This window comes from Trachemys scripta, chromosome 10, assembly GCF_013100865.1.
Source record: "Trachemys scripta elegans isolate TJP31775 chromosome 10, CAS_Tse_1.0, whole genome shotgun sequence".
Lineage (NCBI taxonomy): Eukaryota > Metazoa > Chordata > Testudines > Emydidae > Trachemys > Trachemys scripta.
The window spans coordinates 34,071,884-34,096,264 of record NC_048307.1 but is presented as its reverse complement, the minus strand read 5'-3'; the positions used below and the strand labels follow the sequence as shown (position 1 = coordinate 34,096,264).

The following is a 24,381-nucleotide window of genomic DNA, read 5'->3' as shown; positions in this document are numbered from 1 at the left end:
AGGTGCTGCTTCAAAACTTGGCCTTTTGTTGTATTCACAATGCCACCCAAACTGTTTCCCGTATGGAAGGACTGGTTGGCTCACGTGATTGTAATAACGTATGAGTTGAAGATTTTAGGATACTAGTTCCAGCACAGCCCTGACCAGCAGTGACTCAGAGTAGTTACCATCGGAGGGCTGCTTTGGTGGCTTGTGTGAAGTGAGCTGATGCTCTCGGTTCAGTTCCTACATTAAAAATAAAAAGCACCTAATTGTCACCTTGGGGCAGTTTCAGCAGAGGCCAAGTATTTAAAAGAGCCAGAGACAATGAATTATCTCTTCACCGGCAGCAGTGGACCTCTGGGCCAGGGGCGAAGGAGCCGTGTGGGGAAGTTCATACAGCTGCTGCTCCTGCTGGAACCTGTTTTTTTGGAAAAACTGGCGAGTCTACACCTAATTCTGTTCTCATCTCCTGCAGCATCACTCTGTTAATTTTCCTAGAGTTATTTTGGATTTAGGCTGGTGTATGTGCGAGCAGAGCCAGACCCTGGATCTCAGCCAGGCACATTTCAAACATTTTAATCCCAAACTGTTTGCCATGATTTTCATTCTGAATAAAAGTATTTTCACTCTCTCGAAAACCACCAGAAACACAAATATTCACAAATAATTTTAGCTCAGAATTTATCAGAAAAGACCCAGCATGCATCTTCATGGTTTTGGTGCTATGGGAATGGTTACCCCTAAACTGTATGTGAGCTCACTCTTGGTCACTGCTCCAGTATACAGCTAAATACTACACTTACTTCCATCTTTGCTGATTGCCTTTGCCAATTTCCAATTGTTAACACTGAGACAAAACAAAGCACAAGGTAGCTAGCTATAGTCAAATGATTGGCCCTTAACAGCAGCTTCGGGAGGAAGAAACAGCATCTAAAAGCAATGAATTTTGCTGTAAGTAGGGTTTTTCTAGGAAAAGCTTTGCTGCTGCAAATAACTATGGCTGTAGACTTGTTATTAATAAAAGTATTATTTGTTATGCTTCATGTAGGCAATTCCCAATCTTCTGATACTTCACTGCCAGAGTGCCCAGATCGCTTGCCACAGTTTCATAGTTACTGTGCCTCCATACTTAATAGACTTCTTCTGACACATAATCTTCCTCTGAACTTTCCAATAATTTATCTGATCTCTCTGTTTGCTGAATCAAGAGTGGCCATCCCTCTCAGCCTGCACCCTCTCCTTACCTTCCTGTACCTCGCATTTCTTTCTTCACTGCTCTGTCCTCTACTTGTCTACACAGCAACATTGCACCATCTGTTGCTATGTCACATCGCACCAGGAAGCAAATTATCAGCAACTAAGGACACTGCTTGTAATTGGCCTAAAACATCAAGGGACATACTCAGATCTCACAACGAGTAGTATCTTACTTCATGAGTATACCTATCATTTTCATTTTCTCTGTTGTTTACCCCCTGACAGGCTGAATAGCAAAGTGACAAATGTGAAGCCTATTCATATCTGATCAGATGATTAGATGGCACAGTGATTACATGTAGTGCACTGATCTGTCGCTTCATTTCTGGAGACTAAGGTTCCAACCTGAATTTTCAGTCATAAGTGAAATAACTTCAGAGTCTAGTCAAGCTTCCAGTGTAACCTTGGCTCATGTAATAAAACCATTACAGAGTGTGGCACATCTTGATGGTTTGTGCTCAGGAATAGCCCAGTAATGGAAATGCTACAGATTCAGACAGAGATGGTCTATGTTTACAGAGCTGCGTGAGAAAGCCTGACTGCATTAAGTCAACCATTATTCAGTGCTGTCAGTTCTCTCAGCAACTTTATCCAGGATGCTAATGAAGCCCAGTTATCCAGATGGCTTGGAGAACATGCCCAAAATTCAGTAGCTCTTGCTCTTTATTCTAGGAATTGAAGAGATCCCAACTATAGAAATATCACCTCTGTGTTTATATTTGGGGATGAGGTTTGACAGCCTAGGCTATAGCAACCCAAGACTGGTTTGGTTTTTGGTGTGGGAGGATGGTCTTTATTAATGCAAAGTCAAAGGATAAGAGATCTAGATTTCCTAAAGCATATTAACATTCCAGCAGCTGCTTGTGGGATTGCTGTGATAATGTTGTGTTGGCTGACAAGCTAACAAGTGTATTTGGAGAAAATCTATTCTTGTGAAAAGCTACATTGTTTAACACAGTCCTGGCAAGGATGAGTAAGGAAATGTTGCAGAAGAGAAAAGGCTTTTTATTCAGAAAGCAAAATGCATCTTACAGGAGCCTTTGAAACTAAGTATATAACAATCAAACCTAAGAAACATATTCTGGCTGGCGGTTCATGGGGAGGAGGGATCAGAGAGCCTAGTCCACATGTCTGTGTATGTCCACTGTCTGATTTGCTGGTAACAGCTCTGCATACGTGTGGGGGTGGCTGCACTGCATGGATCATTCCTAATCTCATTACCAATAGATTTCTCAGGAGGGATTGCACGTTGAGCAGCATGTAACCAAAGTATGCTGCACTTTGACACTGCTTTTGTGGCATGTGTGAGCACCTTTTTGAAAGGTGGGGAAAGGGCATTTCTACCCTAGCCCAGATTTGTACTTAAACTTGCGCTTAAGAAGATGGTGCATGAAAGGCTCTAATCCAGAGCCCAGCAGCTAACTTGAACCGGGCACTGGGCAGAGGTGCAAGGGAGGAATCCTCTCCCCCACTAGGCAGGCTGCAGAGTGGTTACAGAGCTGCTCTGTGGAGGCTACTCTAGCCCAACTCCTGCAATAGCTTTCATGGGCACTTTTGCCACCCTTTGTGGAGGATCTGCAGAGAAGCAGCTCCTTGGTGCCCATCCTGCCCATGCCCTATCCCTACACAGAGAGACCCTGCAAAACTGAAATACCTCACTTGGGACCCCTCAGAAACCTTCCTTGCAGCACAAGACCTGCAGAGTAGGGCGGGAGTGGACTGGCAGTGAAATGGACAGACTGTTCTCTGGAAATCATTCCTCCAAAATTCCTGCTTTCATTCCCATTTTCCCCAGCTTGCAACCGTATTCAGACTTTGGCTGCTGAATTTCTAGCATGCTCCCTTCTCTCCAGTCTCACTAAGGCAGGGTTCGGCAACCTTTCAGAAGTGGTGTGCCGAGTCTTCATTTATTCACTCTGATTTAAGGTTTCGCGTGCCAGTAATACATTTTAACGTTTTTAGAAGGTCTCTTTCTATAAGTCTATAATATATAATTAAACTATTGTTGTATGTAAAGTAAATAAGGTTTTTTAAATGTTTAAGAAGCTTCATTTAAAATTAAATTAAAATGCAGAGCCCCCCGGACCGGTGGCCAGGACCCGGGTAGTGTGAGTGCCACTGAAAATCAGCTCACGTGCCACCTTCGGCATGCGTGCCATAGGTTGCCTACCCCTGCACTAAGGTGTGAAGAAACTACAGATGGGACATTAAGCTGGTGGGGGGAATTCAATAAGGAATGCACAACAGCTGTCTGTTCCTTGTTTAGGTTCTCACAGGTTTCAATGGATTTTCTCCTGCTTTTCAAAACATGAAAAAAATCCTATTTGGGGTGTTTAATAATAATCCAGTTCTTACAGACTCTCTGGGTCTTAAAGAAAAACACAGCTGTGAAACCAAAACTAAGACTTAACAAGGGAGACTCTGGAAGTGCATGTACATTAGAAAGGCATCAGGAGATTTCTCGTAGTATAGCTGCAATGTACAGTGAACATTTTTCCCTGTAGGGTGAAATTCACTCCAGTGCAGAAGGTCAGCATGAGGCCCTATGCACCACATAAAAGCTTCCATGCTGCGTCACACCAGGGTCCATCTTGCCCAGTATCCTGTCTCTGACAGTGGGCTGTACCAGAGCTTCAGGGGGAATATATAGAACAGGGCAGTATCCCTGACCATCTTGGCAAATAGCGATTAATGGACCTATCCTCTATGAATTTATCCAATTCTCTTTTGAACCCAGTTGCAATTTTGGCCACCATAACATCCTGGGGCAATGAGTTCCAAAGGTGAGTTGTGCGCTGTGTGAGAAAGTACTTCTTGTTTGCATTAAACCTGCAGCCTATTAATTTCATTGGGTGACCCTTGTTTTTGGTATTGTGTGAAAGGGTAAGTAATACTTCTCTATTCCCTTTTTTTCCACACCAGTCATGATTTTATAGACCACTTAGGCATCTCTTTTCTAAAATGAACAGTCCCAGTCTTTTTAATCTCGCCTCATATGGAAGCCGTTCCATACCCTTTATCATCTTTGTTCCCCTTCTCTGAACCTGTTCCAGTTCTATTACATCCTTTTTTAGATGGAGCAAATAGAACTGGACACAGTATTCAAGCTGTGAGCTCACGAGGGATTTATATAGTAGCATTATGATATTTTCTGTCTTATTTTCTATCTTTTTCTTAATAATTCCTAACATACTGTTAGCCTTTTTGACCACTGCTGCACATTGAGCAGACATTTTTAGAGAACTATCCCTAGAGACTCCAAGATCTCTTTCTTGGGTGGTAACAGCTAATTTAGAACTCATCACTGTACATGTATAGTTGGAATTTTTTTTATTTAAGTGCATTACTTTGCATTTACCAACATTGAATTTCATCTGCCATTTTGTTGCCCAGTCACCCAGTCTTGTGAGATCCCTCTGTAGCTCCTTGCAGTCTGCTTTGGACTTAAGTCCCATATAAAATGCTAGGGCCTGGTCCTGCAACCTGCTCTACGTGAGCAGACTTCTTTTACCTGCACAGAGCTTGTTACAGAATGGCATCTTCCTTCTTAATGTTTCCAAGCCATCCTCACAGGATTGGTGTGCACAGAAACTCCCAAGAAATATTGGAGTAAAACTTCCTTCCTGTTGTAAGCAAATGCATTGGAGCCCACCCCACTAGAAAACCAGAGGAGAGTATCTCCTTCATGGTCCTACCATCCTTGGGTTTCAGAGTACTACACAACTCTGAAGGATTTGTCAAGGGTTTTTTCATTCGACAGTATTGTTTAGTGGATAGAGCACTGGGCTGGGTCTCAGGAGACCTGCGTTCTATTCCTTTCTCTGCCAGATGATTTGGGCAAGTAACAGCCTCTCTGTTCCTCAGTTTTCCTATGTGTAAAATGGGTATAAAGATATTGACCTTTGTAAAGCGCTTTGAGATCTACTGATGAAAAGTGCTACATGAGAGCTACGCATTATTATTATTTTGCACCTACTTTCACAAATCTAATACTGAGAGACTATTTGTGTGCTTTTGGAATGCTAATGACTGTGGCATCTGGGACCTGATCACTTGTACTGAGGTACTGAAAGGTACTGAGCACTTGTACCTCCAGTTGAAGTTGACAAGATTTTCAAATGCTCAACACCTCTCAGATTCAGACCCTTGGAACTGAATGTACTTTGCCAAATGCACAAGAGGCAGACCTGCCCCTCTGTCATGGGGTGAAGTGGGCAAACAGCCTGAGTTAGAGACAAAATGGCACCTGTCACTTGGACTCTGCTGAGCCTCCATATGGTTTTTGTTTTGTTTTTTTTGCACGTCCATTCCCTGGAGGGGATGACGGTTATTGTTTTTATAACCACGGCACGTAAGTGTTGGACCCAAGACTCATAAAGAGCTCCATGGAGTCTTTCCAGTCAGTTCCCTCGGTAAATGCACCCTCAAGCTGTTGTTTTAAATGGTAGCATTTGCCCAAGAGACCAGAAGGGCTCCTTAAACATTTCATTAGGCAGTTTGTTAAAGTCCACAGTATGGAGCCAATGGACTCTGTTCCAGCTGATCTCATATTTACATATTCTTCACATTATTTACCAAAGACTAGGAAAGCTCCTTCATGCAACTGCACCTAAAAGATATTTGTACACAGTGCATAGAAAACACAGAGAAATGTGCAGTTAATCACAACAGCCCAGTTCTTTTAATGGGGCATCTCTCGCAAGTACTAGAGACACCAGGGTTACAGACTTAGTCTGGGACTTCAAAGGACGTTAAGGGAGTAAGGTGTCCAACTGCCCTGACAGTCAATGGGATTTGGGCACCTACTTTCAGCTCCTTTGCAGATCACAACCTAATTCCTTGCCAAGTCTTTAAAATCAGAAGTGGTTTTGAACTCTAGAAATACAACCCAACTGTCTGACCCTGGTAGTGTAGAATAGGCCCTGATTCAAAGCTTATTACAGTGAGTCTTTCACTGATTGCTGTAGGCTTTAGATTATGTTCCTGTGCTAAAACTAGAGAGGAAAGGCCAAGAGCCTGCCCGAAGTATAGAAGGTATTCAGCTCTTGCATGGCAGACAGAACCCCTCTAGCTATTTCATAGTGGATGAAGCACAGGGTAGCTCTGTCCCTGTCACACCTGTTTTCAGTGCAACCCACAGCCTACAGCAGGAATTTACTGAACTGGTATTGACCTCCATGACTTTTTCACACTAAGTCGCTCCCTAATGAACATCTTCAAGTGCAGTTTTACTCTGAAAAGTGACTCTGGGAATGGGTGACAGGGGATGGATCACTTGATAATTACCTGTTCTGTTCATTCCCTCTGAAGCACCTGGCATTGGCCACTGGCGGAAGACAGGATCCTGAGCTAGATGGACCTTTGGTCTGACCCAATATGGCCATTCTTATGTTCTTCTTACGTTCTGTTCACATGGCAGCCTGGGGCTCCCTGCTATTATCTCTCACTGATTCTAGTTCAATGGGACTTAGTCTGTGAGTAAAAGGAGGTTGTTTCTAACAGCAAGCCCTGCAAATTCCCCCTGGGATCTGAGAGTTGGGTTGGATTATTTTCTCCTTCTCACACATCATCAACAGTAATATAGGTTCTGCCGGAAAAATTCTGCCTTCACTGACACCTGTGTGATTTCATTGCCTTCAAATTCCATCCCGAAGGACATCTGTGCACTAATCTGGTGTTCAGCAGGGTTGCCCATTGTCACATTGACTGGAACTTAGTAAACACTCTTGTTCATGCTGCCCAGGAAGAGTAGACTCCAAGCTACTTCCCTCCTGTGTATGTGTCAAGAAGCCAAGCTTCTTTCAATCGACTCGCTGAACAATGAGTGCTGTGTCCTAGGAAAAGAGTTGCACATTGAAATCAGACACAAATAAACTCTCCTCAAATAGGGATTTCATTTTCTCCTTCCAACCACCAATCTGCACTCCAGTAGAATCATGTTCAGGATCTTGGCCTGGGCCTCTTGCAGCCTGTATCAGCTGAATTAAGTCTCATAGAGAATGTATGAGATTACAGATCATAGATAACCGTGATGACCTAGTCTGACCTCCTGCACATTGCAGGCCTCAGAACCTTACCCAGCCACTCCTGTAATAGTCCCATAATCTTTGGCTGAGTTACTGAAGTCGTTAAAGACATCAAGATACAGAGAATCCACAATTAACTCTTGTTCAAACCATCAGGTGACCCATACCCCACTCTGCAGAGGAAGGTAAAAAACCCCAAGTGCCAATCTGACCGGGGGGGGGGGGGGGGGGGGAATTCCTTCTCGATACCAAATATGGTGATCAGTTAGACCAGGGGTGGCTCCAGAGCTACATGTGGCTCTTCAGGGGTTAATATGCGGCTCCTTATATAGGCGCCAACTCCGGAGCTGGAGCTACAGGCGCCAACTTTACAGTGTTCTACACAGTGCTCAATGATCAACCCTGGGCTCTGCCCCAGGCCCCGGCCCCACTCCTTCCCCTGAGTCTGCTGTGCCTTACTCCTCCCCCACTCCCCAAAGCCTGCTGCACACCACAAAACAGCTGATTGCAGCCAGGGGGAGGTGCAGGGATGGAGGGTTAGGTGCTGATCAGCAGTGCTGCTGGTGGGTGGGAGACACTGGGCGCGGGGGGGAGCTGACGGGGGGCTGCTGACATGTTACTCTGGCTCTTTGGCAATGCACCTTGGTAAATTCTGGCTCCTTCTCAGGCTCAGGTTGGCCACCCCTGAGTTAGACCCTGAGTATGTGGTCAAGACCAACCAGCCAGACACCTGGGAAAGAATCCTCTATAGCAGGCCTGCACAATTCATAAAGCGGCGAGGGCCATATTACTCCAAAGAAAACAGCTGAGGGCCGAACCCCCCCGAACCCCCCCCCCCGCGCCCCCCCGCCCCCCCCAAACCACCCCCCCCCCCCCAGCGCCGCCTGCCCTGTGGAAAAAAGCCATCCTTCCCCAGCGCCGCCCTGCTGAAACAGCAGTATTGAACCTTGGTAATATGTTATAGCTGGCCCCTAAGGTAGTATAATTAAGGTAAAAGAAAAATGTCTTTTTGCTAGAAGTAGAATAAGATCTTCCCCCCACATTGTAATCAATTGCCCTGTTGAATGAATGAGGAAGGCAAGTGCCTCCAGACAGCTGCAACCTTTTGAGAAGGAATGGGAGCCAGACCAGATCAGTAGAACAGGTCAGCCACCGACTTGCTGCTCGCCTCCTCAGCCCCCCCCGGCTCACCTACTCACCCCCCACCACTGCCCTCCCGCTTGCCTCCTCAGCCCCCCTGCTGGCTCACCTGCCCCTTGCCTACTCACCCCCCACAGGCTGCACAGTGAGCCCACCTACTCACCCCCCTCATGGGCCACACAGTGAGCCCACGCAGGCCGCATGCAGCCCCCGGGCCACATGTTGTGCAGGCCTGCTCTATAGTAACTCAGAGCCCTCCCCATCTAGTGTCCCATCTCGTAGCAGTCACTGATGGGCCATATGCCATTGTAGGCAACTTTATCATACCTTCCCTTCCATAAACTTATCAAACCCTGTCTTGAAACAAGTTAGGTTTTTTGCCCCCTTTTGGAAGGCTGTTCTAGAATGTCACTCCTCTGATGGTTAGAAACCTTCGAATTTCAAGCCTATACTTGTTAATGACCAGTTTATACCCATTTGTTCTCAGGCTTGGGGGTTAATACATGTCCACTGCTGGATTGTGGCCCCAGTGTAGACAGTACACAGTTATTACACTGCCAGCTGCAGCAAGCGTCACACACAGAGGGAAAACTGCAGACTCTTGAAGGTGAAACCGTGGATACATGTTCGTTTCCAATTTTCAATAGCTCAGTGGCTACATACTTTACAGAGCAAGTCAGTCTGAATCCAGAGACATAGTGAATAACAGCATGTTCATTACTAGCATTATACCCAATTATCACTTTGTACAACCTGTCCCTGCTGAACTCACGTTGTCTGTAAGTAAACCCAGCAAACTTCCATTCACTTAGAAACAATGTGAACCTCTGTGGCAGGAGTAAATCAGTGAGTACTAAACTCCAGAGCAGGCCCTGAAACCCCAGGCTAAACTGAGCTGAACTGAGTAAACTGCAAGTGACATATGCCTCCGTACGTGCCAGCTCTCCCCGTTCTGCAGACACAAGCGCTCTATTTTCAGACTCTCCTCAGGAACATGAGTAAATGTACTTATGTCCTCTATCAGCCCCTCTTACTCCCCCTACAGAGGCTCACACACAGAGTTGATTTTGAATATCTGAATTTTAAAATGTGCTGCCTTCACTGTAGAGACTCTTCTAGTAACCTGGAAGATCTCACTTTTGCTAATGCTCAGTGTATTGAGCACCCTTGTCCTCACCTCTTCGGGATCAGACAGTCTCCGGAGGATGTGTCACAGGGCCTGATTCTCATCCCACTGCAGTGTCACAGAAGTGTAACTCCATTGACTTAATGGAGCTATTCCTGATTTACATGAATGTAAGGAGGAGCAAAAATCACACCCACAGTCTTTCCCCTTCTTTCTTCCACTGAAGCCCCTGCGTTAGATGCCCCTGACCATCTATCATTTTATAATTCAATATACAATAGAGCATGTGAGAAAACAAGTATGTCTAGTAGGTTTGAGGCAGCTCTTCCAGAGCTACATAGTCTAGCCTAGGTTATGTTATACAGACTGTCCCTACAGCAGGAAAAAAGGCTCCCTTTCCAAATAGTGACTCCAGCACAGCCCACCCAGGGCTTCTCTTGTTTTGCCACCTTTTCTCTGTCTCTGTTCCAGCAGGCATGGGATGGAGAGAGAACCTTTTTGTTTTAAAGGCACTGTATACAAGGATTGCACTGTGATAGCTGCACCAGCAGTTTGTTCTCCTGAAGAGTCCAGTCTTTTAACAGCTATTCATTTAGTAGCTACCTCTTGCATGTCCATATTATGGTATATCTCACCACCCCAAGCCAAAACCTGCATCTAGGGCAGGGGCGGGCAAACTTTTTGGCCTAAGGGCCACATCGGGTTTCCAAAATTGTATGGAGGGCCGGTTAGGGGAGGCTGTGCCTCCCCAAACAGCCAGGTGTGGCCCGGCCCCCAATCCCCATCCGACCCCCCCTGCTTCTCACCCCCTGATGACCCCCCTGGGACTCATGCCCCATCCACCCCCCTGCTCCTTGTCCCCTGACCACCCTTAGATCCCCCACCCCTGACTGCCCCCCGCCACCACATCCAACCCCGCCTCTCATTCCTGACTGCCCCCCCGGGACCCCTGCCCCATCCAACCACCCCTGCTCCCTGTCCCCTGACTGCCCCCCCCGGGACCCCTGCCCCATCCTACCACCCCTGCTCCCCGTCCCCTGATCTCCCCCAGAACCCCTGCCCCTGACTGAACCCCCACTGCCCCATCCAAACCCCCTCTCCTTCCTGACTGCCCCCCCAGGACTCCTGCCCCCATTCAACCCCCCTGTTCCCCACCCTCTGACCGCCCTGCCCCTGTCCACACCCCTGACCACCATCCCAAACTCCCCTGCCCTCTATCCAACCCCCCTGCTCCCTGCCCCCTTACCGCTGCCTGGAGCACCAGTGGCCGGCAGCGCTACAGCTGTGCCGCCCAGAGCACCGGGATGGACAGCAGTGCTGTCCGGCTAGAGCCAGCCATGCCACGGTGCAGCACAGAGCACCGGGTCAGGCTGGCTCTGCAGCTGTGCTGCCGCCCAGAGCATTGCGCCAGCGGCACAGTGAACTGAGGCTGCAGGGGAGGGGGAACAGCAGGGGAGAAGCTGGGGGCTAGCCAGGAGTTCAGAGGCCGGGCAGCAGGGTCCCGCAGGCCGTAGTTTGCCCACCTCTGATCTAGGGGCTATTAGGGTGACCTGCAAAGGGAGCAAGTATGCCCCCTTGTGCTTCTCACATGAAGAAGGCTGAAAGGGTTTGTTTAAAGTTGTTGGTTTTTCACATTATAAATCAAGTCTTTTCTCTCCCAGAGGGCTAGTCTCTGGCAGCTAGAGGGCTAGTGATAACAAGAGAGTGAAAACTGAGCAATGGGGTCTGGGTTTTTTGTCAGATTTCTGGTTTGGTTTGGTTTTTGTTAACAATGAGTTAACTCCAGTGTCTAATGAAGACTTGGCTGAAAGGAAGTCAGAGGTTCCACTCCTTGCTCTTTCACCTGAAGTGCCAGAGCTCACCACATACATCTCTGAGCAGGTTTGACATTCCTCATATTTCCAAGGTAAGAAGCAAACAGTTGTAACCCTTCTGCCCTTCTGAGTTGGCAGCAACAAGGGCCGGGTTCAGTATCTAGGGGTTCTGTTTCAATAACACAATGCAAAACCGGCTCGAGCCCCCACCCGGTGACCTGGGACAATTACGTACCACCCCCCTGGGTGCCTCTAAGAGGCAATACTTCCCCTCTCGCAAGCACGGAGTCTGAGTGTAGCAAAATCCTTTTAATAAAGGAAGGAAACAGTGCAGCATTATGTTGGGGAAACACCACAAACAGGATTCATAACACAAACCATGAGCAAAAGACCCACCCCCAAGTAAGTTTGGCAGTGTCCTTTTCCCCTCAGGGTCTTAAGTCCAGCAACCCAAAAAATTCCCAAAAGTCCAACAACCCAAAAGTCTCTGTCCCTGGTCAGTGCAGCCCCAGAGTTCAAAAGTTTATCTACAGAGTTTTACCTCCCAGCCTGGGTGGAAATGGCAGGGGTGTTAAGGAGCACCTTACATGGTCCAAGGCCAACTGCCCCACCTCTCCATGGGGTTCTGCTGCAGCCTTCACCACAAGCCCTTCTGCCAGCCACTCCGCTCCACCAGCCATCCTGCAAACTGCTCTGCTCCACCAGCAATATATCTTCAGGCCTCCCCACTACTTAACACAGCACTCAGTGATTTCAGTTTGCAGTAGGGGGAGCCTCAGTGCTAGTGCACCATTAGCCCAAATTAAATTCAGCCTACAACTAGACTCCTAATAGAATCAAAATTAACTCTGATATTCCATAGTGCAGAGGCAGCAGTGCAGTTGGTGTTTCAGGCCCTCAACAAGCAAGCACACCACCAGACACAATTGTCTATCTCCCTTTACTGGGTTTTGGAACCCATGTCCCTTTTCTAGCGAGCACTACTTAGTTGATGGCGAGTCCCTCTGTCATAAAACAGTTTCACTGTCCTTGATTCACATAATCAGGGTAACAACACTTTATTCTTCCTGCCCCAATAACAGAGAAACTGGGGATCCCACAGCAGCCAAAGTGACTATTTGGGCTGCTGTGGGCTCATGCTAGGCAGGGTGGGTGTGCCTATGCAAACAAGATCAGCCCCTGAAGTTCTTTTCCACAACTCGCCACAATTCACCACCAGATGTCAGGTCATTCTGACTCTGCTTACACAGTTATCATACCAGCGTCCCCACCCAAGTTTAGAAACCCTTTCAGGCCTTCTGTATTCAGCAAAGCAAGGCAGAGCCTCCTTTTCTTTTTAGGAATTTCTTGCAGGGCACCTCTCACGTACCTCTTTGGGTACGAAAGCTTATGCCCAAATAAATCTCTTAGTCTTTAAGGTGCCACCAGACTCCTCGTTGTTTTTGTGGATACAGACTAACACGGCTACCACTCTGATTCTCAACCTTCAGACCCTCAACAAAGTCAGCCTCCCATATCACTTCTTCTCCATCCCAGCCTGCTCACTCAGAAAAGCAGTCACACCCTCCACCCTGCAATCAGCTCCCCGTACCTCACAGCATTGCTGCTCCCTGGCTAAATGAAGGAAGCGCAGTGCTTGCAAGCTGTCCAACAAGTCCTTCTTGACAGTAGGAAGTGCTCCACTAGGACAGCCTACTTAGCAAAATGGAAGAGGTTCTCAGCAGGGCCAGATTAACTTTTTGTGGGCCCGGTGCCAAACATATTTGTGGGCCCCCCGGGGAATGATTGTAAAAGGGCTGGGGGCAAAAGCACAGTGGGGCAGGAGCTAATTTTTGTCCCTGGAGCAAGGGAGGGGCCAGGGGTAAACTGTCAGCGCAGCAGGGCTGGGGAGGAGGTAAACAAGATCCCCACCCCACCCCTGCCCACATAGGGAAGGTACCTACCTGGTTCTAGCCCATTCTCTTTGTCTTTCTCTGCACTGAGCTGCCCCTCCTCCTACAGCAGCAGGATAGGTTCTCTTCCAGCCCTCTGGGGTGGGTGTTGGGAGTGGGAGAAGCAGAGGCTAATGTGGTTACTCCTATAACCGGACTTTTAGTTTCCAGTCAGCACTGCTAACCGGACACTCAGGTCCCGTTTTCTACTGGAATTTCCAGTCTAAAACTGGATACATGGCAACAGGGCAGTCATAAAAGCCTGATGGGGGGGAGAGGCAAGCAATCATTTTTAAGTGGGAGGTGAAGGGGAAGCAAGTGGTGGGTGCGCTAGGGAGTGGAGAGGAGCTAGTGGGCAGGGCCATGTCTGCTGTACTGTGCAGGTAGGTTGGAGACTGTGCAGATCAGCTGACACAGGATCCCCAGCCCAGGTGACATGACAGCCAGTGGTGGATTTAGAGTTAGTGGGGGCCCCCCCGCCCTGTGCTCAGCTTCACTTTTGGGGCCCCTCCTTGGGACCCAGCCAAGAAAAAGAACATTCTCTCTTATCTCCCCCCACCCTCGTTTTTCATTCTTTTTTTCTTCATCCTCCTCCTATAAGTAATAGCAAGTAAATGAAAATAAAATGAGATACCTTGATTGTTCTTGTAGTCCAACTTATTTTTCCACAGATTGCTTGAAAATTGCGGAGGGTCTCGACGGACCACTTAATGATCTTTCCAAATATTGTAAAAAAAACGTTGGGGTGCGGGATCTGGCCAGGAGCTAGGGTGAGGGAGGGGTCTCAGGGTTGGGGAAGGAGGTTGGGGTGTGGATCACTTACCTGGGGCAGCTCCTGTTTGGTGTGAGGAGTGCAGGAGCTCCCATTTGGTGCTCAGGATGGGGGTGGGGATGTGGGGGGGTGCAGGAGTCAGGGCATGGGATGTGGGGGCCTGGGGATGTGGGGTGTGTGCAGGAGTCAGTTTCATCTGAAGCAGATGGTGTATTTACCTGTTTCCCTAGGCTGCACTCTTCCCCAGAACAACAGCATCTTCATGCTCTGGCTGTCAGGTGATATCTAGACTTTTATCTAGACAGGACTAAACCATTTCATGTTTTGCCTCGCCTCATCTGTTCGTGTCATATGCAGACCTCATGAAGGAGCAAGAGGTCTCTGCACAGACCATCTCTAGATGGATAACATTGTGTACCAAGGCTGAGTGTGAGAGAACTTCAGCTACGCCTCCTCAGCGGATATAGACTCGCTCCACGAGAGCGCAGGCAACATCAATAATGTTCCTTAATGACATTTCCATACTGGACATTCATAGGGCAGCCATGTGGTTGTCCATATATGTTTATGGACCACTGTGCTATTACCGCATCTTCCAGAATGGACACAGGCCTTGGAAGGGTGGTCTTGCGATCCGTACTGCAGTAGACTGCGAGCTCCACCTCTGGTGTTTGTGAGTCACCTAAGTTGAATATACATCTGCATCTACTTGAAGAAGAAGAAATGGTTACTTACTGTAACTGTGGTTCTTCGAGGTATGATGCAGACGTGTGTTCTATCCCCTCCATCCCCTCTGCATCGGCGTCTCTTCCCGGGGTTTCAATGCAAAGGAACTGAGCAGGGATTGGGGCAGCACTGCCTCATATAGTCAGGGGTGGGCCATAGCCATGAGGTGCATGCACCGCCTCTCTATGGGTACTGCTAGGCAAAAGTCTCCGGCGCACTGGGCATACACATACCTAAGTGGAATACACATCTCCATCGCATCCTGAAGAACCAGTTTCAGTAAGTAACCATTTCTTCCTTTATGCCAGGGGTTCTCAAACTGGGGGTCGGGACCCCTCAGGGGGTCACAAGATTCTTACATGGCGGGTCACGAGCTGTCATCCTCCACCCCAAACCCCGCTCTGCCTCCAGCATTTATAATGGTGTTAAATATATGAAAAGTGCTTTTAATTTATAAGGGGAGTCGCACTCAGAGGCTTTCTATGTGAAAGGGGTCACCAGTACAAAAGTTTGAGAACCACTGCTTTAATCCCTTTTCCCAGAGCCAGGCAAATGCCACAAAACTGTGCAGCATTCATCTATATTTCATCGACTGCACCTGGGGAGATGAAAAGCAACAAGGAGCTTGTACTAAGCGCCTTAAAGCTGCCACATATACTGGTCCACTTAACTTTTTCCACCCCAGGTACATAGAGGGAGCCTTTCAGGATGCATTTTGGGGGATGAATCATCTACTGGATGTGCTTGCTGAATAAATGAATCTGAGTTACAAAGAACCTGGGTAAAGATGTAGATCTGCAGCCCTTAGAAGCCTCCCAGTCATTTTTTCTGAGACTTTAGTCCAGAGGTAACATTTTCCTGCTAGACATTATGAACAGATGCTCCCAATATTTCTGTTAGTCTGAAAGGTGCCACAGGACCCTCTGTTGCCTATTATGAACAGAATAATCTGCATACAGTGTTAGAGTGTTTTTCTCCGACAGTGTGCTACCTAGACAGCAGGAACTGTCGCTGTTAAGACTGGACATGTGTTTGGGAGCTTTCCTCTAGTTGAGAGTTTTATGTCAAAATGTTATCAGTCTTCTCCATGAAATCCTGCTTAAGGCTTTTTCATAGACTCATAGAGTTTAATGCCAGAAGGGATCATCTAGTCTGACCTTCTTATTTCACAGGACATTACATTTCACCCAGTTACCCTTGTATTGGGCCCAATAGTATTTCCCTAAAGCATATCTTCCAGAGAGGCATGCAGTCTTGGTTTGAAGACATTGAGAGATGGAGAATCCACTACTTCGCTTGGTCGTTTGTTCCAGTAGTTAATCACCCTCATTGTTAAAATTTGTGCCCAATTTCTAATTTGGATTTGTCTGGCTTTAGCTTCCATTGGTTCTTGTTATGCCTTTCTCTGAAGAGCCTTTTAGTACCTAGTATTTTCTCCCCTGGAAGATACTTATGTACTGCAATCAAGCACCTCTCAATCTTCTTTGATAAACTAAACAGATTGAGCTGTGTGTAACTAGAGTGCTGCTTCCTTGCAAGTGTGTCAGCAAGCGGGAGATTACTGTAGAGTTCATTATGTGTGGCAAGAAAAGCCATTTTATATAATTGAATGTGTGACCCAGCCTGTGGAATTGTCGCACTGGTATAAGGTAGCAATGGAAACACAGGGCCTGACTCACCAGCATAACTTCACTTCAGTAGAGTTACTCCAGATTCTCACCAGTATGAGAGAAGTCAGATTCTGCAGAAAAGGCATGTTACAGACACATGTGTGCGCACACATCATGTGTCACTGCTGTAACTTAGGCCATAGCATGCTCTTTGGATGTACATTCCGTCAGTGGTTATGTGGTACATGCTTTGTGTGGCCATGAAAAATAACTGGAGCATTACTTTGTCTTCAAAGCACTATGCACACATGATGCTGTATAAATACTAATCTCAGCCACCATTGGGTGGGAACTTGGCAAATGGATGGGCCACTGGAGCTGAAAACATCAATGAAAGACAAGATGTGGAGTTACAATTTGGGTGCTGATGGCCACCTCACCTGGCTGATTGCTAAATGGCACAGATTTAAAAGAGTCCATGTAACACACCAATGTCTAAAATAAAGTAACAGCACAATGAGGATTATGGTGTAAAAATCTAGATCAAGAGAAAAAATGTGTCTGAAGCCATCAAGGGATGTGTGTGTGGTGGTGGTGGCGTAGTACTTTATTAACGATAAGTAAGGCTACTTTTTAGTCACAGGTATTTTTAGTAAAAGTCATGGGCAGGTCACAGGCAATAAACCAAAATTCATGGCCTGTGACCTGTCCATGACTTTTACTATATACCCCTGACTAAAATTTGGGAGGGGGGCTGCCTGGGGGTGCCGAGGGTGCTGGGGGAGAGCAGCCCGGGTGCTTCGGGGGTGGGGGGAATGGTGGCGCGTGGCCCAGGACCCCCGCGGGTACTGGGGGAAGGGGTGGCGAGGCCGGCAGGTTCCCTACCTGGCTCTGTGCCTCCCTCCCACCCACAGCAGCAGCAGAGTTTGGGTGTGGGAGGGGGTTGGGGCATGGAACAGGGTGAGGCGGGCTCTGGGTGGTGCTTACCTGGGGCTCCCCTGAAGCGGCGACATCCCCCTCACTCAGGTCCTAGGCAGAGGCGAGGCCAGGCAGCTCTGCGTGCTGCCTCCGCCCAGAGCGCTGGCTTTGCAGCTCCCATTGGCCGGGAACCGCAGCCAATGGGAGCTGTGGAGGTAGTGCAAGCAGGCGGAGGCAGTGCGCAGCGCTGCCTGGCCACGCCTCTGCCTAGGAGCTGAGCGAGGGGGATGTTGCTGCTTCTGGGGAGCTCCCTAGGTAAGCGCCGCCCAGAGCCCTCCTCACCCCATCCTGTGCACCAACTTCCTGCCTCTTCCCACACCCAAACTCTACTACTGGGGTCGGAGCAGTGGTCTGAGATTGTGCGACTGGCACAGGGGCACAGATTTAATGGTCATGGAAAGTCATGGAAAGTCTGTGACCTCCGTGACAAACTTGCAGCCTTAACGATAAGGCATGGGGTAGAGTAACCACCATGAATCAAGCTAACGAGATGAGGAGTAAGCCTTCTTCTGAGCCCCATGGCACTGAAGGAGCATTGGGGTCCAACCCTGCTGTAGTTTGCCTTGAAGATGATGCATGATTATGCCTCTAGAGAGCATACCATGAGCTTTATCTCCCCAAGGGTTATTTATTCACACAGTAGCTCCTTAGTTGCTCTGTGTTAACGAAGTGGAGAGGCGGGCATGTTCTCATCGTGTTTCTCCCTCTGCTGCCCAGGGAGACCCAACAAACGGATCGTGGGGACGATGCAAGGTGGAGAGACAGAGGATGATGTAAGTAGGAAAACATCTTGTGTGGGCTGCAGGGCATCTCTGATTGTCCATCACTGATGGCACTTTGCAGTGACAGACCTGCTCCCACAGCACTAGATGGCAGTGTTCCCCCAACAAATCTTCATCACACAGGCATTCTCCCCCCATTCCCCTTCCCATCCTCACCCTACACATCCCCACACCCTCTCTCTCCTGCATGTTGTTTCCCTGTTTTCTTTATTTAGCTTGTTTAGTCTCTGTTACTTCTCCATTGCCCTAACTCCATTCTGTACCTCGTTAGTAATGACAGATCTCCTGTCTGTGCTAGAATTCCTAGCCCTGCCCACTTCTGTTCTGGCCAGCCATTGAGCCTGAGGCAGCAATGGGGTGGAGGGAGGGCTTGGGATTTTCAGCACAGTCGAGGGGATGTAGGCACGTTCATTTCAATGGAAGCTGTGTCTCTGTATCCCTGGGCTGCTTTGAAAATCCCACCATGGCTCTTTAAGACCTGAAAAATGGCTTGTTCTAGGGCAGGGGTTCTCAAACTAGGGGTCAGACCCCCTCGGGGTCATGAGGTTATTACAAGGGGGGGTCACGAGCTGTCAGCCTCCACCCCAAACCCCGCTTTTCCTTCAACCATTTATAATGGTGTTAAATATATTAAAAAGTGTTTTTAATTCATAAGGGGGGTTGCACTCAGAGGCCTGCTATGTGAAAGGGGTCACCAGTACAAAAGTTTGAGAATCACTGTTCTAGGGGGAGGAAGGAGTCTAGCAATGTTGCCCTCAAGCTACTGGAGGGAAGGAGATTGTGAGGTGATTTCCTTCTCCCGGTCCTGCTGCCCAGCCGGGAGATTGGATGGGGAGCTGCTTCTGCCTTCTGCCCCGTGCTGTTGGAGGGAAGATGGGGCCAGAGAAGGGACAATGAAGGCTGACCCTGGTGACTAGAGGCTAGACAGGCCATGCTAGGGATCAAAGCACCCCCACCTAAGACCCATCAGGGAACAGGCAGACACTCTAGTTGCTCCACTTGTCCCACTAGGGTCTAGTTAGCTGGTGTCCTCCCCCAGCCTGTCCTGTCAACTGGGGCCCTGCCCTCTGCTGTCATTCTGTCAGTGACCGACAGGATGGGCTCTGTACAGTGCTGCTAGTCCAAGGGAGAGGGACCAGGTTGCTAATGGCAGGAAGCAGAGCTCTGTGGGGCTTTGCGTGCTCTGCCATTCGTAGATCTCCTTCTCAGCGCTCCTCAGACTCAAGCCGGCATTAGGGTCTCAGAGGTGATGTTTCTTTGCTATAAAGTATTTGGACTTTCCAAAGGCTGTTGACAAAGCCCCTCCCTAGAGGCTGCCAAGTGTGAGAGGAAGGAGCTGTCATGAATCAGAAAGGGCCTACGAGAGAGAGAGAGCGCAAAGAGCAGGAACTAATGGTGAATTATCAGCCTGGCAAAGATTAATAGTGGGAGCTTCAGAGTTCGGGACTTGGAGCAGTTGGCTTGAATCTCACGGGACCCACAGATTTGCCCCTGTGATCCATTCATTTGTGACCTCTAGGCTTGCTTACTGCATCCCAGTATCCCCAGGAATGAAGCCACATGCCCTGACAAAGCTCTAACTAGCACGAAATGCAGTAGCCTTCCTGCTTAGCAGCACAGCTCTAGTAAGCATAATACCCAGGCACTCCACACTGGTTCTCCATTGAACAGTCTGGTTCAAGGTCTCAGTCCTGCCATTCAAAGCCCCCCAGTAAAGGAGAAGGGTTGTTCCTGTTCGAGGTGTGTTTGATAGCTTTGGGGATGCTCAGATACTGTGAGGATGAGGGGGTCGGAGGCCCTAGCTCGATAGGCCAGCTCACAGTGTTCTTTCTGCTCAGGGCCCAGTGGAGTGAAGGAGAGAGTGACCCCCTAGCCATCACCCTCACATTCTGTCTGGGCAGGAATTCACCAGGCCTTGCTCAGCGATTCGCTTCTGGCTTGAATTGGTTTGTTTAAGTTCATTTTGCTGCCTCCTGGGAAATGACTCATTCTCTTAGTGTTTGGGACGGAGACACCCACACTCCTGTGAAAGAGGCTGGCAGGTGACAAGTTCCCTGAATACCTGGTCTCCGGCCAATCCCCATCTGGCTCTCTGAGGAGTACAAACTCCCTCCGGTGTCAGCAGTATCCAGGGAAGGAAGTGTAGTTATCTCCAGGTGCAAGGCATGGATGAGTGAGCTGGATAGCTCACCTGACTTACAGCCCTTGTAAGGCAGCTCTTGAGAGCTGAGTGAGCTTTGGTGGGGGCCTATTGCTGCAACAGGGAGAACGCAGGAGCCATCTAAAGAGAGAGCTTTCTCACTCAGCATTCTGGGGGCTAGGACTCCTTGGGCTGCTTCTCAGTTAGTATCAGGGGCTGCAGCTGCTTGGGAAAGCTTTCTGACTGTCTAGGTGCTCCCTGCCCCATCATTGTAATGTCTGAGGACACCGTCCAGGTCAGCAATGATTTACTCTCACAGCCCCCCAAGAGGGAGAGACATAGCAGCCCCATTTTACAGGAAGAGGGGTACTGGGGCACAGAGAAGGGCAGTGCCATAGTTGGGAGTAGAACCTGGGTCTGCTGAGTCCCAAGCCAGTGCTTCAGCCCTAAGACAAGTCTTCCTTCTCCCATAAAGCTTGCAAAGCCCCTCCTAGCCCATTGCCCACAGGAGCAAGTGTTCCTCCAGGCACCCCGTGGGGCCCAGACCCCTTCAGCGGGGCGAAGGGTGCTGATCACAGCACAACTGTCAGGGACTGGGGCATGGGCATCAGATCCAATGCTTAGAGCCATAGGCATCAGGCCTGAGGAGTGTAGCCAAAGTCAATAGCTGGGGGCCAATGCCTAGTGTCAAGCCAGACTCAATAACCAGGAACAGAGGCAGGAGCGGGGAACGAGGCAGAGCGGGGATCTGCCTTGTTAATTCCTAGTACTGCCTCCAGGCTTAAATGGAATGTCTGGACCAATCAGAGGCCATGGGAGGAGCTGCCAGGCATCTCTGCTGTGAGCAGCACTTTCCGCATGATGGGTTTCCCAGGGCTTATGGTGCATTGGCCGTGGCTCTGCCAAAGCTGGCTGGTGGAATCACTGCCCAGCCTCAGACCTGGGTTCAAGACTCTCAAATCCTCCCAACGAGCAGGGAGGGGTCCCCCTCCAGACTGGAAGGTGCATTTTGTCTTTGTTCACCTTCCTCTGCACCAGCCTGTGCTGGCCAGAGCCAGGCTATGGGCTTCCTCCATGGACTCTTGGCCTGAGCCAGGACAGGGATGCTGCCTAGCCCCTCAGGCCAGGCCCTGCACAGCTGCTTTCTCATTCTTGCTGTCTCCTGTCCACTCCCTTTTGTCCTTCTCTTATCTTTCTGTTTGTAGCCACTCCAGACAGAACAGGGGGGAGGTCAGGAGGAGTGGGGCCTGTTGACCCCTCCCCCCCCAACTCCACCTATTGGCACCTGTCAGGTCCCAGCAGCCACCCAGGCATGGAGCTCCAGAGGCCCCAGCCCAGTAGCTCTCAGCAGCAGCTGCTTCAGTTCCTCCTGGAGCAGCACCCCAGCAGGTACCAGGGCTCGGCCACAACTACATGACTCCACCAGGGACAGATCCTCAGCCAGATATGGGTCAAAATATAGAGAAAGAAACCCCAGGAAGGGAAGGGTTAAATCCACTAAGGGAGAGAACCAGGCCATGGAGTAGGGCAGGCTGAGGGGAGAACACAGTGAAGGGACAGAGCTGGCGAGAGCTTTACACTAGAGCCAACGGCTGTGTGCCTGACCTCCCAGCCTGCTTTGCTTGTATATCATAGAATCACAGAAGATTAGGGTTGGAAGAGACCTCAGGAGGTCATCTAGTCCAACCCCCTGCTCAAAACAGGACCAACCCCAACTAAATCGTCCCAGGCAGGGCTTTGTCAAGCCTGACCTTAAAAACCTCTAAGTATGGAGATTCCACTACCTCCCCAGGTAACTCATTCCAGTGTTTCACCACCCTCCTAGTGAAATAGTGTTTCCTAATATCCAACCTAGACCTCCCCGACTGCAACCTGAGATCATTACTCCTTGTTCTGTCATCTGCCACCACTGCAAACAGCCGAGTTCCATCCTCTTTGGAACCCCCCTTCAGTTAGTTGAAGGCTGCTATCAAATCCCGATACACATTGCCTTTAGGGCAGGGCCTGGGTTTCCCTTCTATCTGTCCAGCACCCAGCCCACCAGGGCAGCTACCATAATAATGATAATCATCTTCACTGGGCTTGCTGCCTTGGCCTGTGCCAGGGCAGGGCACCTACTGTGGCAGCTGAGCTGTGTGCTGCAAGAGCAGAGACACCACCTCGGAGTTGGTGAGCCGCTTCCTGAGCCTGTAGCTCTGGCTGAACTGCTTCTCGGACTAGGTGCGCTGGGGGCTGCTGCAGGGGCAGAGAAGGAAGGTGAGTTTCAAGAAGCTGCCTGCTGCCCCAGGCCAGCACGTTTGCAGTGGGGAGCAAAGTGAGCCCAGGTCTGCTTTCCTTACCCACCTGCTCCTCTTCTCTGTCCCCGCCCTGCCTCTCTCAACCAGTCTGGGACCCCCCCTTTCAGGGAGAAGCTCTGTTCTCTTCCAGGGAGCCTGGCTCCTGGCAAACAGTCATGCAGGACAGTCTGCAGACCTTTAGCCCTGGTGAGCAGCACGTCTCTGGGCACCATTGCCCTGTGCATGCTGTTTGGAGTTGGCTTTCCAGGTTCCGTTCGTGTTCTCAGCATCCCTTCCTATAGCATCGTGCTTTGCAACAAACAGCTCAGATATTGCACACAGCACCCTCAGCTGTGAGCAGCATCTGCTGCTGCCTCCTTCCCTTGCTCTCACTTTGGTTGCGTTCTGCTTGCTTTTCTTTTTAATGTTTTTCCCTTCTCCATCTCCCATTGTTCTCTCCACTCTCGCTCTCCAAGGTGGGATCAGCCCAAGCCCAACCAGGTAAACACAAGACCTCCAGCACCAAGGCACAGGTGGGTTTGTCTCTTGCGGTTCGTTTCCTCACCCTTATCCTAGGGCACTCAGCAGTTCCCTCTATGGTCCTGCTGCCCCCCCATTCCCCCCCAGATTCAGCAGTGGTAAAGAAATCCATTGTCACCACCCCACTAGGGGACTGGAAAGGAGGTCTTCAGCGGCATGAGTGGAGCAGCCACTGCCTAGAAAAGTGGGATATTGCTGCTGAAAGCTGTGTAGTGGCTTTAGTTCCTACCAGTGGTGAGGGCTCCAGTCTCTGAGCATTTCTGAGAGTCAGCAGCTCCAGCCTGTGCTGTTGGGTCAGTAATGAAGCCATATACAGAATCCCTGTTGCTGCTCCTTATGCCAGAGCCAAAACTGGACACCGCCCCACTGTGTGCTTCTTGGCAACTGGGTCATTATCTCATGATGGTGGGACGTGGTTCTGGTTAATTTCAGCACAGGCGGGGAACGTGACTGCAGTTCCTCTCAGCACAGGGTGATGTGCAGGTTTCCACTGTGCCAAGTTTCTGGGCACACAGAAGCCATGGACATTGCAGGCTTTGTACGTTTTGTCCATTGAGGATAGCACTGATTTGAGAAGGGATTGGCCATGAATTCTGTACCCACTGCTTTTTTACAGGAGGAGTCGGAGGATAGTGAGATTGACCTGGACGATGATGAAGACGATGATGAGGATGACCTTGAAGATGACAGCATGGAAATCTCTCCCAGCAAGGCCAATCGCCGGGCCAGGAAGCCAGAGCCACTGGAAGAGAGTGATAATGACTTCTGACTCTCCTTCGGAGGTGGAACCACTCAACATCTCGAGATGAAAACTTCTCTGACAGCGAAAGGGTTGGGAATGTAACACACGCTGCTGTGCCTGCAGGGTATTTTATAGAGGAATGAAATTCGGAGTCGGTAAATAATAAAGCTATGTTCACAGTGACAGTTAAACTTTAATTGCCAATCTCCTTCCCTGCTCGTCTTTCCCAAAATTTGACTCATTCTGATGATAATTAAAAGTGACGTGATATTAAATACTTGTTTACTTAACCTGTTGGGAAGTGAGATTGTATCTGAGCATTAGAACTAGAGTTCCACACTCCATGATGCCAAAGGCTTGAAAACCACTACCAGATGGTGGGTTAGGCCTTGTCTACACACAAACCTGTACCAGTGTAACTAGTACTGATTACAACTGACACAAAACCCTTGAATGGGTACATTTGAATTGATTTAAACCTGCTTTATATTGATTTAGCCAAAACTGATTCCTTACCAAATTAAGGGTTTGTTCCCACA

At 49.1% G+C, this 24,381-nt stretch overlaps 1 protein-coding gene across 1 annotated transcript in view; it reads left to right on the top strand.

Annotated features, from left to right (window-relative positions):
- The window catches only part of CLUAP1 (clusterin associated protein 1), a gene marked incomplete in the record, with an annotated part of 220,935 nt that extends 196,896 nt beyond the window's left edge, over positions 1-24,039 (top strand). Inside the window, 3 exon segments of the mRNA XM_034783497.1 lie at positions 18,080-18,135; positions 23,037-23,093; positions 23,717-24,039. Coding sequence (XP_034639388.1) covers positions 18,080-18,135; positions 23,037-23,093; positions 23,717-23,869 — 266 coding nt within the window.
- Between the last annotated feature and the right edge of the window lie 342 nt (positions 24,040-24,381).